At 36.0% G+C, this 18,076-nt stretch overlaps 1 protein-coding gene across 1 annotated transcript in view; it reads right to left on the bottom strand.

Moving 5' to 3' along the window:
- Positions 1-29: 29 nt before the first annotated feature.
- The window catches only part of KIF20B (kinesin family member 20B), a gene marked incomplete at its 3' end in the record, with an annotated part of 29,998 nt that continues 11,951 nt past the window's right edge, over positions 30-18,076 (bottom strand). The window contains 15 exon segments of the mRNA XM_009584151.1: positions 30-206; positions 1,234-1,389; positions 2,394-2,530; positions 2,799-2,924; positions 3,557-3,614; positions 4,105-4,227; positions 4,981-5,119; positions 6,499-7,711; positions 11,560-11,725; positions 13,351-13,470; positions 13,667-13,728; positions 14,327-14,594; positions 15,555-15,705; positions 16,350-16,489; positions 17,306-17,509. Coding sequence (XP_009582446.1) covers positions 30-206; positions 1,234-1,389; positions 2,394-2,530; positions 2,799-2,924; positions 3,557-3,614; positions 4,105-4,227; positions 4,981-5,119; positions 6,499-7,711; positions 11,560-11,725; positions 13,351-13,470; positions 13,667-13,728; positions 14,327-14,594; positions 15,555-15,705; positions 16,350-16,489; positions 17,306-17,509 — 3,240 coding nt within the window.

Below are 18,076 nucleotides of genomic sequence, written 5' to 3'. Positions count from 1 at the left end.
AGAGAGAGAGAGAGAGAGAGAGAGATGACCTTTCCTGAATCCTTTAGTGCAGCCTGTTTCAGTTCTGTTATTTCTTTGTCTTTTTGTGTGGTGTTAGAAGCCAAAGTCTTGAGCTGTAATTCCAAAGCTTCTACTAATTTATCTCTTTCTTCACGCCACTTTTGAAGATTGCTGTCCTTTTCTACCAGCTGCGCAGCAAGTCTTTCCTAAATGGGGAAAAGATAGGTTAGAATTGAACACCACTTCTACACGCTATCTGAACTGTTCTGATAGTTTGGCTTCGCATAGTTAGTACTATTTTATGGCCTTAGTAAACTTAAGAGCCTATGTAAATCTTAAAAAGCTCACATAGAGCTAGTTTCACTACAAATATGCAAAAGCAAACCATGCTTCAGTTAGAAAATCTGTATCTGTATTTATACTCTTTGTGAAGAGAATTTTTGGTAAGAACCACCACTCCTGTTTGCTCGCTTTGTGGTTTTATTACTAACAAGTCTCAGTCAAGCAAAGTCACAGACAAAGTGAAAGTAATCCTAAGCTCCTAACACCCTCCTGTACTGATTGCAGGTCCAGAAAGTCATTGCTAACTACTTCTAGATGCAAATACAGTTTCAGCTTGTATAGATTCATAAAATAATTTCATATGCTTAAGAAGTTACAAACTTGATGCAGTCCAGTGAACAGGCAAGGTATCCACCTTGTTATTAACTATCAGTCACTCTACTTTGAAAGCGATATGGGAGCAAAACCACTAGAATTTTGACCAAGTATTTTTACTCTATATCTGGAAAGAGGCTTTTTTTTTTCCAACTTCTGCTTCCCTTTCTCTTTTTTTTTGTTTTTTTTTTGAAAAGCCAAGCAACAAATCTTGTTTTTCAAAGTATATTTTCTTAGCTTCATTAAGTAGCAATTCATTTAAGTGTAGGTTACTTATTGGTATGTTTACACACAAAGATGAAGTTTGAAGACTTCATAGTGAGGTAGTGGGGGTGATAGGATAGAAAGGAACAGACATGTTAACTTCCATTTTGTACTAAGTTTTTTCATTTTGTGACGCTCCTATTCTTCCCTTTCCATATTGAGAAGATCACATCTAGGCTTTGCCATGTGATAAAGCGAGAGGACTTTGACAAAGGCCAGCTACCCTCAAGTGCCCCCACTGTTATCACTTGAGATTTGCTCTGTACTAAAGACTTACACTAGAGGACTCTGCTGAGACCTCCAGTCACTTACAATTTCTGCCTGTTGCTCTACATGACGTTCTCTGTCCTCCGCAAATTTTCTCATTTCTCTGTTGCGATGGCTCTCAGCTTCTTTTACTTGACTTATGAGTCCCATTTTTTCCTCCAGCCACTTCTTTCTATCAGTTTGATACTTTGCCTCATTTTCCTATTTTAATGAAACCAGAAATAAAACCATAGATTTTATTAAGCAAAAAAAAAAGTCTTAAAATCCAGATTACCATTAAATGGATTCGTTTCAAAAAGGTAACAGAAATACTAACACAGTTTTACTCCAGCGTATTCCCAAGTGCAAGTATTACATTCTCGTTTGTTCTTCTCTACTGAAAAAAATTAACAATTTTCAGCACTACTTATTCAGACTGGCACGTCTTCATGGAACAGAACTTTTTTCCTCTAAAAATGTTCTAGGTAAGTCACAAACACTATAAAAGTTACACCAAAAGTAATGGTAAAGAGACCTTTTAACTTACAAATACCCAATTTTTTATGCTGCCTTACAGGACATGTTAGAAAACTTACTTCTACTTCAAGACTGAAAGGCAAAGAATGCAGTACAATTTGAATGGTAGGCAGAGATGGTGTGTACCTAAGAATGTCACTTCAATCCACAGGAACTTTGCCTCCTTTTCTATCACAGTCAAACCTCTTGTCAGACATAAGACAGAAGGCACCTGAAAAGCTGCTTGGAAAAAAAGTCTACTTTCTAATCCAAGGAGAATTAGAGGTAAGTCCTCAGCCTAACAGGAAGGGCTTACAGGTCATACAGCAAGCACAAGATTTTGAAAGAGTTTGATTTAGTTGCCCAAGCAACTGACGGAAAAGAGGTTTGGAACTGATATTAGGAGTTGGATTGGTTAAGACAACTGTAAGAGGAGCCCAGCTACAGAAGAAGCACTGTGCATAGTAGCACAACGTAGGGACGGGTGCAATCCATTATGGGGCATCACTGATGCCATATATTACAAAGACACTGCATCCAGACTTTGCTGCACTGGTGCACTGCAGCTTTTAGAGGAGATTTCCTTTACCAGTATAAAAACTTGCCACATCACGCCCTAGCTCTTGAAGATAGTGACACAAAAGAATTTAGACTCCTAAATGAAAGTTACGGCTTTAAAACTAAGTTTGAATTACGTCACCATATTTTACCTTCAGTTCTTTTTGCAGCTTTATTAATTCCTCATTTTCATTTATGTTTTTCTCTTCATTTTTGCTCATCTTTTGCTGCCAGCCACTATCGCTCTGGTTATTCAGCTCTCTATATTTCTGCTTCCATGCTTCCACTTCTAGTCAGTACACAAAATGAGGTTACATATTGTATAGTTTCAAATGCATATTTGACCACATTTACATCCTTCTACTAAAGTTACTTGGATTTATCAGCTATGACCACAAAGGGACAACAGAAGCCTTTAACTGTTAGAAGTTTGTTATGTACCACATAAAATTAATGCCTAAGTAACAGTCAACAAATAAAACCAGAAGTTTAAAGCAGCTACCATAATACATCCAAAACAATTTTGCTTCCCTGCTTCCTTTCCATTGAGAGATTACCCAAAACTAATCTGTTGATCTCTTCTAATTTGGCTTCAAGCACTTGATCTTGTTCAATCTGAGTCTGTTCTTGTTCTTCTAATGTCATCCGCATATCTTCAATTATTTTTTCCTTTGCACACAGATCTGAAGATTTGAAAATAAATTTACAGATGAGCCCCCTCCTAGTTACCATCATTCTCTCCTAAAGTGCCTTCATTACAAGTCATTTCCCCCATTCCCTCAGATCAAAAGCTCTGTTAAAAAGAAATAGAGCATCTCTACTCAACTGCCCAAATCCAAAATTCTTAATGATTCTCATCAACTTGATTTAGGTAAGCATTTCAGTGATAACATCAGTCACACTATGGCTCGTATTATATGAGAAACTAACCAGTGTTCAACTGATAAATGTTTATCAAACCTATAGAAACTGTTATTGTGCCAGTTCACGTTTCAGTGTGACTTTGTTTAAATGGCCAACTAAAATGGCAAATAAATGCTAACATTTAATAAGTTAACACTGATACAGCAAATCCATACTTTCTCTGGGGCTTACATTTCTTATTCTGAGACTGTTTCTTTGCTTTCAAATATAACTGCTAATAATGATTCAATAAAAATTAATTCCTGACTCTAACATTTGAATGGCCAGGTTAGAGTTTCTCTGTATTTTAAAATATAAATATACAAGACTCTCTAAATTCGTTAACAACATGACAACTCATTATGTTGCCATTCCACACCAAAAAAATGGAACAATAATGGCTTTTTCTGACCTTTACGTGTTTTCTCGTACTGTTTGGAGATTTCTTCCAGCTTCTCATTATTCAACTGCTCCTAAGTATCACATTGAAAGCAAATTAAAGAAAACGTGTTGAAAGAAACAAATATACATACTAGAAATGAGTAGCTTTTCATTCTGAGCTTTAATAAGTAATGAATAAAGTATTTAAGACAAACAGTCCAGAACAAATAAGTTTTTCATATAGTGTAAAGGAGCAGCTGATATTAAAAAAAAAAAATAGTGTTTAGAGGAAGACGTTACTACTAACATATCTAAGTATCACTAATCAGAATCAAGGTATCTGCAGGTATTAAGTATGTATTTACTAGGCAGATTACTCTATTTAAAACAATTTGACAATGTCCTGCAGTGAGAAGTTCTTTAAATATCTTTCATTCATCCATTAAAACTAATTTCAGCTGGCTACTCTTATTTTTACCCCAATTTCTGTAAGCTTTCTCCTGTTGCTTGGAAAACTTGCCTCGTTAATGGATTAGTTAAAAAAATTAAAAGCAAGTAAAATTTTAAAAAATAAAATACCTTTTTAAGTTGCAGGATGGTGCGCTGTTTGATCTCTAATTCTTCACTAAGCTGGTTTTTAATTTTCTGAAGTTCATTAACTTTGCTCCTCAGGGATGTCTCCTCAGATCGCATTGTACACACCTGTAACAATGCACAAAGACAACAAGCAAAGCTAACATTTAGCTATAAGCCTTTTACAATCTCTGTAAGTTATCTAAATAACCAAATACTTTAAGAGTCAAATTTTTGCAAGCATCTCAGCTAAATTTCAGGGGCTGGAAGTGTGCTATACTGTACATCCTTCCTAGGGAACGATTTTCACCATAGAATAGAGTATTACATTTGGCAGGCGGAAAACAAACAAACAAAGAAAATTACAAACAAAAACCACCCCAAGACCACCAGGGAATAGCCTAATCAAACTACAAATTCAGTTGTCCTCAGATTTTAAAAAGTCTCTGGAAGTTAGTGCTTTCCTTTTCTGATTAATCCATCCTTTCCTCCCAGCGATCAGCATTTTCCACAAGTCTGAGGCTTCGAAGTCAGCACAAAAAACAATGTAAGGCTACTGTTGTTATAAAGATTATGAAGTCCTTCTCCATAACCAGATTAGCCATAGTTTTCACAAACCTTTTTCAAGTGTATTAGTAAAATTTACTTTCCCCCCTTCAATATTTGTAGTAATCCATTTTTTGACATCTAGTCTTGTCTTTAGCTTACACCTTAAATGGCAATGTAACTTAAGATTCCCTGTTACTCTAAATGTATCACTCAAAATAGCCTTATTATGAATCACTTTTAACATTTGTAGCTTGAGATTTGTGAAAACAGGTTTTAATAACAGAACCCCAAGCATAAACTTGCAGAAGAAACATTTGGCCTATGGTTACCAACCTCTTTTTGTACTTGCTGAATTTGTTTCTTGGCATCAGAAAATTTCTCTTTCAAATCTGTATATTCTTCCTCTTTCCTCTGTAAATCTTTTTTCAAACTCTGTACAAGGGCAGAGGTCTCAGAAAGATCCTTACGTAGCCTTGTGTTAGAAATTAAGAGACATAAACAACATTAGTGTTACACATCTCAAAGAAACAGCTTTTACACATTAACTCAGGCTCTTTGCTGGTTTTATTCATTAATAGAATCTCAGATCTATCAGATCAATGACAAGCTTTATAATTTTACTTTTAGATTTCAACTTCTTATTATATGATCCTGAAGTAACAAACTGTTCAGATTCACTTCTGAACACTGCAATTCTTTAAATTTTATTTTTTTAAGCACAGTAGAGCAATCATTTTTATTACTAGGTGTCCTTACAAAGTAACAAAAGAGCAAGGTTAATATCAAGTATGTTTGAGCTTGATATCTACATCCCAGACCTTGTAAGGATCAAAATAAACAAAAATCAAAAGAAAATAGAAAAAACAATAACATTACAGCAAGTACTGCTGTTACAACTGCTACAAAGTAATTAAGAAGTTTGATGGGTTTATTTTTAAGTGGTCATATTTATTTAAAAAAGTTTACAGTAAGACATCTTTGATTTTTACTTTAAAACTAACAGAAGTTTTTTTTAGCTTCTATAATTGGCAATACAAAATAAGGCCTCACAAAAGGAAAACCTTTCAAAGCGTTAAAAGCACAGGATTTGGGATCCCCAGACCTTCATACTAAATTGTACTTTAGAGTATATTCAGGTACTCACAGATATGGCACTAAAGAAACCCTAGTCAGGAAGAGGGCTACATAGCATCTTAAAGCTATTTTTACATGATTGTAATTTCCTTACCATATAGCAAATATAATCTCTCAGATACATTTAATCTTATTTCTTAAAGATTTAAAAAGTAGAGGGGGCTAGGAGAAGTTCTACCCTCCTACACCCATTATTCTTTCAAGTTCTTATAGTACACTGTGTTCACCTAGAATAGCTATTACCAAAACCAGCTGTTTACTGTTTACTCCCTAGGCTATTTTCTTTTTCTTTCTTCTTTTCCTTTTTACCATTCAGTCCTTTCCAAAGAAAATGTTGCCTGCTTTTATACAAGTTACAGGATATAACATAAAACTATGTATCACTTCCTCCAGAAACGGTACACAACATAAAACTATTAGAAATCCCCAAATAATTCTTCATTTCCTTGCATGCTCCTGTTTCCCCCTACAATAGTTCCACATGATTTGGAGCTATATTTTTGAAAGAATATACAAACAGGTGAGGAAAACATAGCCAGCAGAATATGCAAATATAAAATTCAAGTAGTGTATTAAAACTTCTTAAAGAAGTATTTTGGTTAATAAAGTTAATAAACTTGCAAAGGTGTTATGTCAAAATAAACTGATGTTCACAGAAGGTGGTTTTAACTTGAGTCTGTTCTCAAAGGGCTATGAATTATCTCATTACTTACTTACAATTCTATAGATTGTATTTGCTTATCCTCTTTTTTCTCCTTTTCCTGAAGAGAGTGTTTCATGTTCTCCAAGCTGTTCATCAGCTGCACAACTTCCTTCTTCAGATTTGCTTCTTGATCATTTAATTCTTTCATTTTTTTGTCTGAATTGGCACATTTCTCTTGCAGAGCTACTGTATTACTTTCTAGGTTTAAAATAATAGATTCTTTTTCTTTAAGTACTACTTCTAACTTTGTTATGCTGTCATCTTTAGCTCTACAAGCCTCCAGGAGGCATTCAAGCTCTCTTATTTTTCCCTTGTAGCTGGTAACTTCCTCCTCAAACTGTGCAATTACTCTCTGATCTTCTGCAGCCTGTTTTTCAAAATCCTGGGTTTTCTTCTGGATTTGCTCTTGTAGCTGATTCATAAGATCTTTTTCCTTTACAGACTGACAATCTTGATTTGCAATCTCATTTAATTTTATTTTTAGTTGATTATTATAATTCTCAGTGTCACCAAATCCCTTCTTTAAGTCTTCAACTTGTCGAAGTAGTTCTTGAATCTGCTGACTCTTTTGTGAAGAGGCCTTAATAATATTTTTGCATTCCTCCCAAATGCTTTCAATGCTGCAGTGAAAGGAGCTCTCCTGCCTCAGATCTGCTGTAGAAGCAGTTTGGGACTGCATGCATACAGGACTCATTTGAACACTCTCTGGTTCATCTTTTTGATAGTCTAAGGAGTCCTTTAGATTAACTAAATCAATATCCATAGCATAAGATTCTAAGTGACATTTATACAACTCATATACTTTGGACTGCATTGTTTTAATTTGTGACACTTTATCAATTATTTTTTTTTTGGCACCTTCTACTTCGTTATTTAGCTGAATAATCTTTTCTTCTTGTTCCCTATTTATAGTTTTCTGCTTATCTAATTCAGAAACAATCTCCTGATAGTCAGCTCGACACTGATGAAGTTCTTCACTTAAGCCAGAAGCCCTTTCTTTGGAAGCAGAGAGCTTGAGATGCAAGTTAGTAATCTGCCCACTGAACTCTTCTTTTTTGTTTCTTTCTCTTCTGCATTGTTCTTCAAGTGCAGCTATCTGACCTTCCAAGGTTTCAGTTCTTTCCTTCAGTGCTAGTATTTCTGCATAGTTCTCAGAAGTATTTGTTTTCACATACTCAGTTCTCTCTGGCTCTAGAGAGTCATCTTCCCAACTCTCCTTCATATCTCCTGAAAAAACCCCAAAACATACAACTCAGGTTGATTAAAATCAATAGTACAAGTCACTAGCCATACCAAATCGCAATTACTGTATGGAAAATGGTCACCATCTGAAAGCTACATCCTCATATCATATGGCATTTTGAAGTCTTGAAGTAATTAAAACCCTCTGAATGGTTTAACATGCAATAGGTGCCTCTTAGGCTTCTAGACCTAGAAGATAGTTTGCAGCAAGAGGTGTTCAGGAGCCTTAAAGAACACTTTGCCATGGCTCTATTGCAGCCTTCTACTCTGCACCACTAGTAGAAAAATCTAGCTAGTTTTACTAATATGTAGTAACAGGTATGAGCTAGATAACATTCACAGTTATTTCTAGTTTCCACCTTCACTGGTTCAACAATCCCTTTAATACAGCCAGCAATCACCCATTCTACGTTTAGAAAAGCAATGGTATCGTATACTTTTCTGAGAAGTTTCATTCATACTCAATATCGCCTTATTTTAAAAATGATGCTAAAAATCCAGCACAAGTTTTTCGCTTAGTGTTTGGGGTCTTCCTCTCTTTTTTCAATTAGTTTCTAAATTAGATATAAGGATAACTATTTATGCCCACACCTAATGTGTTGCATACGAAGTTCTCCCAGAAAGACGTACAACATTCCATCACAACTGCAAATTTCCACAAATATTTTATTAGCTTAAGACTGTTTTTTCCCTAAGTAATGAGAAATTCTAACTAAAATCACATGCATTTCACCACCTTCAAAATTGACTCCAGCTGTATTTCACACAAGTGTTTTAGAATCCAGCTGTGTCCATTTAGTAACATGCATGCTATGTTTTAGGATTAAAATCAAGCCTGACTATCTCTAAGGATTAGGTCATTACAACTGTGTACTCCAGGGAGATACTATGGATTCTTGAGAGTACTTGGCAAGTACTGAAACTACAGCAAGGTGGAGTCTGGCAGTCATCTCACTTTGGGAGCATTAAGCACATGGGTACACGTGTACTGCATGGAAACATCCTTTGAACGGATCCAACAAGTTTTATAGAGTCACTAACTCTGAGTTACTAACAAAGTCATACTGAAGCATTAGCAATAGTGTTTTCCACCTCAATTCAGGTTTTGTTTTTTGATTATTTTTAGAGTGACCAAATTCCACAGAACATTCTTTTCTTCCTGCTTTTCTGCATCTTTCCTTTTTTGTTCTAGTTAGACATATCAAGTACTCCTGCTAGGTCAGACAGCAGCTTTACTTTGGCTTGTAAAGCCATGCTTTTAAATCCTACAAGATTAAAAATTTTGGAATGGAGATGGTTTTCTCCGAAGGCCCAGTTGTGTAGTCCCAAGAAAACATATCAGACAAAATACTACATATTCCTCACACTGGACATGAGTTTTACGTACTTCACTAAAAGGGAATGGTGTTGAGGTGTCTTAAGACATATTTTGTGATCAAAGGTGGCAAGATGAAAAAAGTAGCAGAGCTTAGCCCAACACCTAGAGTGAGAAGGGTATGATGATTCACAAGAGGATTTAGAAGTGATCTGGATGTTTTGTACTGACAACCACAATCATGCAGCAAATAGGATAAATATTAGTGCAAGAAGATACATGATATTCAGTCCAGAAGCTTTTTAGGTAGGAAGTACTAAGAAAGAAAAAGACTGACCCAAAACATGGGAGGCAAGTCCTAGAGAAGAGTACAAAAACCTGAACTTCCAGACAAGATAGCCTATCCTCTCCCAAAATAAACTTTGGTTACAGGCCACTACCATATCTAAATTCTACAAGAAAGCCACCACAATGTAGCTGTGCTCATTGTTCTATTGTGCCAAGTACATTTAAGGAAAATCGTTAAGTGTAAGTATATGTATTAATAAATTTCATCATTATGGAGCATCTAACAACTCAGTTTTCAAATCAGATGCCTTATATTCTCAACGCTGACAAAAGAAACATATTTAACATGACCGAATAGTCTGTTCTTCCCAACAGAAAGATCTCAGTACTGACATTAATTGGCACTGTTAGTTATCCACTTTAATTTCTTGTTTGAGAAGAGATATCACTTTCCTAGTTTTTGGTTGTTTAAATGAGGTTCAGCCATGAGATTGTAACAAACCTACCACTATCTAGTGTATCAAGGAGTCTACATCAGCTTCATTTCCCACCCCTTCGCGTGTAAAATTTATATAGGTGGCACCATTAAATGGTCATGCTAGGATCCAATATTCATCCCAACCAAAGATGGTAGAGAAAAATCAGAGATGCATCTGGTACGCAGACAGAAACTTCTCTTAAGAAAGACTTCAAATGACACTTATTTGAACAAGTTGTACAAACATCAGAAATGCCCTACTGAATCACACAGCATTGGTTGACATAGCCTAATATTTTACCTCCTTTTGCTACTGTTGGTAGGCCCAGCCACTTCCTACGGACCTTTCCTGACATAAAACAAGTTAAGAATGTTGGAGGAATATGAGACAATACATCCCTGGCTTAACCCTTTCAGTATCTACGCATGAATCTGTTGGCTGTTAGCTTGTCTAACCACTCCTGGAATCTGAGAATTATCTGCCTCTCCCACCTCCTAGGGCAGCAAATATTAGAAGTTCACTACCAACGTGAACTTCTGCATGAAGTGCTTCCTTATATAAACTTAAACTGATTTTCTACTAGATTGAGTGTTCCCTCGTTCTTTCACTGCAGAAAGTGATGAATGACAGTCCAGCATTCAGCTTATTCACCATCTGTATCCTCAGTTTTCTGTGATCATGTGAATTTGACAAGTCTCCTTTTAACATGTTTTATCCCTCTTTATGGAGATAGATATTTTGTGCTTCCCATTTTTAATCTTATTTTTCTTCTTCTATCCCATCCTCACCCAAACAATGCCTGGAAGATTTTCTTACTTGCACCTATTCTGCAGGAGGAAAGTAAGAAAGTAAGGAACACTAAGGGAAGGCCTTTCGTTCTCCTTTTGCATATGGTTTCCATAGTTCTATGAGAAACTGAAGCCCAGCTGTGTCCTAAAGTCAATTTAGAGGCAGGCAGATCTTACAAATACCATTTTGCACAAGTCAGTCCCATACAACTCAACCTCGCTGATTAATACACTTTAATGAAATGGATGACATAAATAGTGGCGTCCTTTTAAGTTTCACCATTATCCTTCAACTGCAGCTAGTTTACTCACCTCATTTTAAAAAGACTGGTAAGCTCACAGATAAGGCAAGGAAAACAAAAAGATTGGAAGTGCAAACATGAGAGCTGCACAGAATATGCCATCTGTGGACTTAAAATAATTTTACTTCCATTCAAGTGGAAAGCTTTTCTCCTTTTCCAGCAGTGTCACCTTAACCAGAGCTGGTGTGTTCACAGCATGCATACAGAAAGAAACATCAAGTTTCACAGCACATACTGTATGACTGAACAATCAGTAAGTCATTGACACCTTTGATGCTTGCTTAGACAATTTTTAAAAGCTTGAGCAGGAGATGCTACTTTCCAGGAGTCCAGCAACAGCAAGTTTAGTACAAAAACAACTGTTAAGAAATTGCTTAAGAACCACAGCTGAGTCTGCAAATACATTAACAGATGAGAAAAAGCAGCAGAAAGGAAAGAGTCTAAAAACTAACTTTTATTTTAAGCATTTAGGAGTGAACAGTATAGGACCTTCTGCAAAACAGATGATATTTACATAACAGTTACTTCCATTTACAGTTTAACATAGTAGATTTTCTCCTTATAACATAACGTTTACTCTTCGCAACTTTTTGCTTCTGTTCTGGAATAGTAATCAAGTTTTTTTGGAAGACCCCCTGTTGAGTGATGGTAGAAATTGTACCTTTCTTTGTAGGTGGCTCTTCTTCTACAGTAGGCTTATTTTCAAAGCAACGTTTTCTTCCCACTTCCAATACAGTTTCCTCACAATCCTTGAATTGGCTGCTTTCAATCACTTTGTTAGAGTTCTTTTCTGCCAATTTTCTTTTAATGGTAGTTACAGTGTTGTCCTGTGTTAAAATAAGATCAATTGCTTTGAAGTTTTACAAAGTAAGCACTTAAAAGGCTTAGTAATCTTTTATATGCAAGTATTTTTACAAAACTATCTGGGTAACATATATAGGGGTTGTCAGAGGAACAAGTCAGTTGCAGATCAGTTGCTTAAACCAAAAGCAGGTACACCTTCAGATACTAATAAGCACAATCCTTTGTCCTGTACAGAAAGCAGAGAAAGAGACTAGGAAACTACAAAATGCAAGACTTGCACATAAGAGGAGTTTGTTTACCACCTGAAAACAATTTCCAGTGTCAAAAGAGCTGATGAATTTCCTGATTTGTTCAAAGGGCAAATGGTCAGCTCTGCAAGTTCGACACTTTCTTGTCATAGTTGGTAGAGTTGAGAGTTTTAACTGCCGTCAACAAAGCCACAGATCATTTTTATCATGACAGATCTGATGCAATTTGAAAACCTAGTCAGTTTTGACTAAGAATAAAGTTTTTTTACTTGCAAGATGACACAAGTGGCAAGCCATGCTGGTTGCCAATGACCAATTACTCATCTTTAAGTACTTCATTTTTAAAAAAAAAAACAACACTATAGAACAGACTTGAGATTTGTGGTCATGTTTTAAGTTTCGTGCCACACAGTCTCACAGAAACACTGGACAGAGTTGGAGCCTTGCTCTTGGAAGGAGTAGTAATAGGAAGCAGTCATCACAACTTATCACTGTCAGAGCATTCATACTATTGAAAAGCTTAAGTTGCTGTGGGGCAGAGAGAGGGAATAGAAGATTAAGTATGGTCAAAGTCTTAAGAGGAAGAGAGTGGAAGTGGAAAGAGAGAAAGCCTAAGAGGAAGAGAGTGGAAGAGAGAAATGGATCAGAGTGCTGACTAAGTTTCATTTAAAGTGTCCTCAGAACTACTTCAGGTTACTGGACATCAGGATCAAAAAAAAACCCCTAACTACATGTTTTAATTTTTTTAGCCTGTATACATTTAGCCAAGCTAGTCTTTTGGCATTCAGCAGGTAGCACTAGATTAGCCAGCTGCAAGTTTTATTAAGCACGTTAAAAGCAGAGATACCCTAGCCATCCACTCTTAGTTCCAACTCTGCTCAATATATTCATATTATTGCTCTTCCTTTGAAAGTGTGTGTGCATGGCAGTGGTGGGTGGGACACACTGATTTTTGTTGCCAGTTTACACAATCACTGTCCTCACATTATTAACTTCTAACTTCAATTAAATTTGACCTGTTGCTGCAGCAAAACCTCCTTTCCTTCCTTTTCTGTTCAGACAAAAACAAAGACAGAGTGATGTAATCCCTCTACTCTCACTGCTTAAGTCCTCCCAGTTTGAGGTTTTTTTTTTTCTTCTTTAGAGTGGCTTTTCAGAGTCTCATCTACAGTCCTCCAATAATAACTCCAGATCACTGCTTCCGAAAGTCCCATTTTTCACACACACCCCCACACACATTTTGCTGTAACTTTAGTTTCAATGCCAACTTCACCTGCTACCATTTCAAGCAAGTAGCAATTACTTACAGAAAATTTCAGTTTTCCAAAATAGTTAAGTCCATTATAAGCATAGATTTAGATTTTTTTTGTGTAAAGAAAATTGAGATGTTTAAGACTTACATAGTCTTTTATGGTTTCTTCTAAATGGGATATCAAATCTTGTAGTCTCATAATAACATCATCTTTTTGCTCCACAATGTCCATTAGTTCTTGAATCCTTTTATTCTGTGTATTCATTTTCTTGGAAAAGAAAGAATAGTAGTTCAGTCATCAGTGTTAAATTGTTGAACTATACCATGCATTTAGAAGCAAGATCAGTTAAGCTACGCTTGATATAAGAATAAAAGCTAGAAGCATACTATAATAGTATTTTAAGCTACTGGAATTTTGTATTAAAGCAAATAATTTTGCACAGGTTTTTCCTTGAGAAAGTTACCTCAGTTGCCTCTTTAAGCTGCTCAGCAGACTCATCCAATTTAATAATCTGCATTTCAAAGTCTGTAACAAGAAAAGAAGCCTGTGTCAAATAAGCAGCCATTACATAGTTTACTCAGTAATCCATTTTTCCAGATCTGCTGGTACCTCAGTAGCTTTTGAACAGACTGATTTATTTTCATGTTGACTTCTACTTAAAGGACACTTTTCAAAAGTTTTTTAGGTTTTTTGAACAGGAGAATTGGGCCTTGCAACCCATATAAAATATAGATCATGTCAAGAGACTTCCGAAATTGTATTATGAGGTGTTGCTACTTTTTCCTCTATGAACTTTCCACAGGATACCTGAAAACACTGCATCAGCAAGATTTAAAGAAGTGCGGGGATTACAGTATAACCATGAAATCAAGAATCAATAATGTTGACATCTTATCCCACGATTCAGAAGTCTGCAATTGACTGTTTTAAGCTTTGTCTTAAAAAATGAAATAACCAAGGCCTGTAGAATTGTTCAACCTGAACATATACAAAACAATTGGTTACCACCTCTATACATATGATTTGCTTCCAAAATCCTGCTCAACTGGATTATTATTTCTATTTTACAGTAATCAGTCACTTGTTTTTTCTGCCTTTCACATCACACTTACACCCAGCTCACCTTTGGTTTTCTGTGTCAGCTCTTCTTCAGTTTTGATTAGTTCATTGGTTTTATTTGTCAGCTCTTCTTTGGTCGTAGTTAGTTCAGTGGTAATTTTTCCCAGTTGTTTTTCAAGCCAACCTATGGCTTCCTGTGGATCCTCTAGGGACACAATGTATCTGTGTGCTGCTTCTGCCTGCTTTTTGATATCAATGACATCATTCTGTAGAGAATCAATAATGCCCTCAAGATCAATGTAGGTGCCTGACCCTATGTTGTATTCTTCATCCTGAAAGATAATGTATATCCATTTAGAAATAGCAAATAATTATACAATAGCCATTACTTCTACAGAAAATTTGGAAGACCATTATGAATTCAAACATGTAAGTACAGTTAATTCTAGCTTCAAAGACAACTTGTGGGTTCATATGCAATTTGATTGCCAGTTTCTGACTACCTTCACGCACAAGTCCCCAGTATCAAGTAATAGCTACTTTATTTTTATAGCATTTAATGACCCATCATCACATTCCCTTTTATATCACCACAAAAACATCCCCTCCAAATTTAATATAAAAGCTAGTATTTTTTTTTACCTAATGAGAACATTGAATAAACACAGCAAGTGAACAGTTTTAGAAGGAACACATCTGAAATTTTCCATATTTCAGTAAAAGTTTGTGAGGTAAGATAAGCTTGTGGTAATTTATCAAATTAAGTTGTACTCAAAACATTCACTTTATATCTTTCTTCTTTGTTTTTTTAAAAACAAAGGGTTCCAAGTTCACGAGAGCCAGCCTCAAGTTAAGAGTCTAGTTATGGCATAAGTACATATATGATTCTCATTTCTTCAGTTGTAGCTACAATTGCCTTTAGAGGGAAAAAGTCTCTGGGACCACTCCAGTACAGTCCATATATGGGGCTTAAGAAGTCAACTTCAAATACTTTAAATAGGCACCTAATGCAGCAGAGTTTATACCATAATTGCAGCTTTTCCCCCCCAATTCCTTTGTATACAGTAATTTTCTCTTTGTGTTGCAGAAACGCAAAAAACCCCAAAGACTCCTAAATGCATAGGCTCAGCAACTACTCCGATTAAATGTGATAAATATATCTTGTTGAGGATACAGTTACACAGCATGCAATTCCTTACACAGCAAACCATCCTTCTAATCCTTGAGACATACCATCACCATAACAGGTAGTTAGTAAAAGGGATGTTATTGGGGGGGGGGGATAAAAATACCAGAGGTCCAGCTTGCTCACTGCAAGGCCGATCCTTTAATTTATTTTCTTCATCTGCGTTTTTAGTACAACCATTTACAAGTTCCTTGAAGATTTCCAGGCGTATTTCAGAATTTTCTTCAAGCCGTTCTCGTTCATGAGAAAGGCACTTTCTAGAGTAGGAAAAATAAGTCAGCTAAAAGTTAGCCAGTATGAGCTGCTAAGAAGTTATTAGTACAGCTGCCTATAAACAAATATGTTTTTTTCTTTGACACAATACAACAATACACAAAACAGTGTTGCTACACCAAAATAGAAGTATATTTCCCACACACATATCCATGAAGAATGAGGGGAAGACAAATATATACACAGATTATGGATAGCACTTAACTACAAGCATTTTTTCTAAGCTTCTTGAGCCAGAATACGTGTTTGGAGTATCACTAAGACTGCAGTGACCAAAGAATTTGCAAATGTCACTCTTTCTATAGACTCTTTCTATAGACTCTTTCAACAAAGCTCTTCTCTTAGAGAGTGCTCTACAGGAACAAACACCGCTTACAGATTCCACACAGACCTCCCTACCCACCCCCCAAAAATCAAAGCCTTTCCTACACAGTATTGTTCCTGAACTCACAGGCCAAACAGAAATTGATATATTAACAGAGGTAGTAAGTCCAGCAGAAGAGTGTTGTCTCTTATGGCCAAGAGACAGATGTAAAAAATAGAGTGAATTTATTTTCATTTTTTTAACCAGTAACTTTAAAACCTTAAAAGCTTAGAGTTTTTAAAGAAAAACTTAAAGCTAACTTACTTGAAATCTATTTCCCGCTCTGCAAAATATTGGGTAAATTCTTGTGTCACTTCTTCACGAATTTTTAGTTCCAGCAGTAACTTATTCTTCTTTTCAGTAATAAGTTTGTCCTTCAACTCTTCTATGAGACTCAGCAGCGCCTAGAATTACCATTAGTATTAAGTTTTTCATAAAGAAATAGTTTCCCAGAAGTAAGATTTTTCCCATTCCTCAAACACTACAACACTTTACACTTCCAGCTGGCAAAAGTTCTTCCAGTTCTTTTATTAGCTTATTCATAAACGGGAAGATTCTTGAGTAGATTTAAATATCTGTTTGGTACTAGCACAGCAATTTATAAGTTTGCATAGAGTAGGCATTTACATAGAACATTAAGTTTATTACAAGAATTCTTGAAGTTGTCTTAAAAAACAAGCTTAAGCTCCACAGGATTTGGCTCTTGTTTTCCAGATGCTTATTTTTCGGGCAATATTGATGAAACCTCCACAAAACAGTCTAGTCCTCTGTTCCCTCCTCCTTGTCTTCCCTAGAAGTGACTAAAATTGCTGTTCCTTAAAGAATGGTTTTCAGAGTTTTCTTGTGCATAAAATACAAAGGAACAGTCTTCTGTATTGCTAAAAACCAGGTAATACTTGCTGTGCATTGACCATATATTACCAAAAGGAGAAAAAGCCAAATCTGCAATTCTTAATGCTCAGTCTGTATTTAGACACATTTCATAGAATTTTCCCACAATAGGCACTAAGTCATGAGTAATCCCACTTTTAGTTCTTAATGCTGGATTTAGGTAGAATAAGGGTGATCAGGAAAAAAAACCCCTCAGGTGAAAGATGGGGGAAACCAGGAGAAGAATACCTTGCTTCAAGACTCCATGCTATACTAATTCTTAGAGTAGCCCTAGCACATACCATATATTCTTCTTTTCCAATAAGAACATTTTCTTTGTGTTTCTGCACTGTTTCTTCTCTTGACATATTATGCTGTTCTTCCATCTCATCATCATCATCTTCAATCACATCTTCTAAGCTCCTGTCCCATAGGATAGTAGCTCTTTTCCTTGGGATTGGCATTCTAGTGTAACTAAGTAGTGATGTTTCTCTTGCTGATTTCTGGCCAAATGGTTGATCTTGGGGAAGAATAGATGTGTCCATAACTAAAACCTACCCAGAAAGTAAAGAACAAAGTCATCAGTATTTTTTAAACCTCTACTGGCACTTCCAAGAGATACCTGTTGCACTTTCCTATGGGTTTCCTGAGCATATCCTATGTTCAGCCTATCCTCTGTTCAGAGTCACTACTTATACAAGTTTCCAGCTAAAGTACAAAGGACTCACTTTATAGTCTAACCCTTCTTTTGATCCCAAGAACACCAAGTTTCACTAGCTTGACAACCTTCAAGAGGGTTGCCACCTCATGCACCAACAGATTTCTGTATTTCCTATACTTTGAGTTTCTAGTTGCATTACATAAATGCCATTCTACAAATTCTGTTCCTTGAACAGCTGTATCACCCTTACAGTCTGCTCCTTCTAGCGTTGTACTTAACCTGCTTAGATGAGCCCACATTCCAAAGGCCTGGATCTATTGTCCTTTGAGCATGTCTAACTGTCAACAGAAGTATTCCATGGCTTCCATTAAGGCTGCAGCACTGATCCCTGATACTTTCATTTTCCAACTTTGCCAGGGTTATATCACTGCACTTACTCCTACTCATTCTGCTTAACCTT

Source organism: Fulmarus glacialis, unplaced genomic scaffold (assembly GCF_000690835.1).
Source record: "Fulmarus glacialis isolate BGI_N327 unplaced genomic scaffold, ASM69083v1 Scaffold14198, whole genome shotgun sequence".
In the NCBI taxonomy this organism is placed as follows: Eukaryota; Metazoa; Chordata; class Aves; order Procellariiformes; family Procellariidae; genus Fulmarus; species Fulmarus glacialis.
The sequence above is the reverse complement of the archived record's forward strand: the minus strand, read 5'-3'. Positions and strand labels throughout refer to the sequence as shown.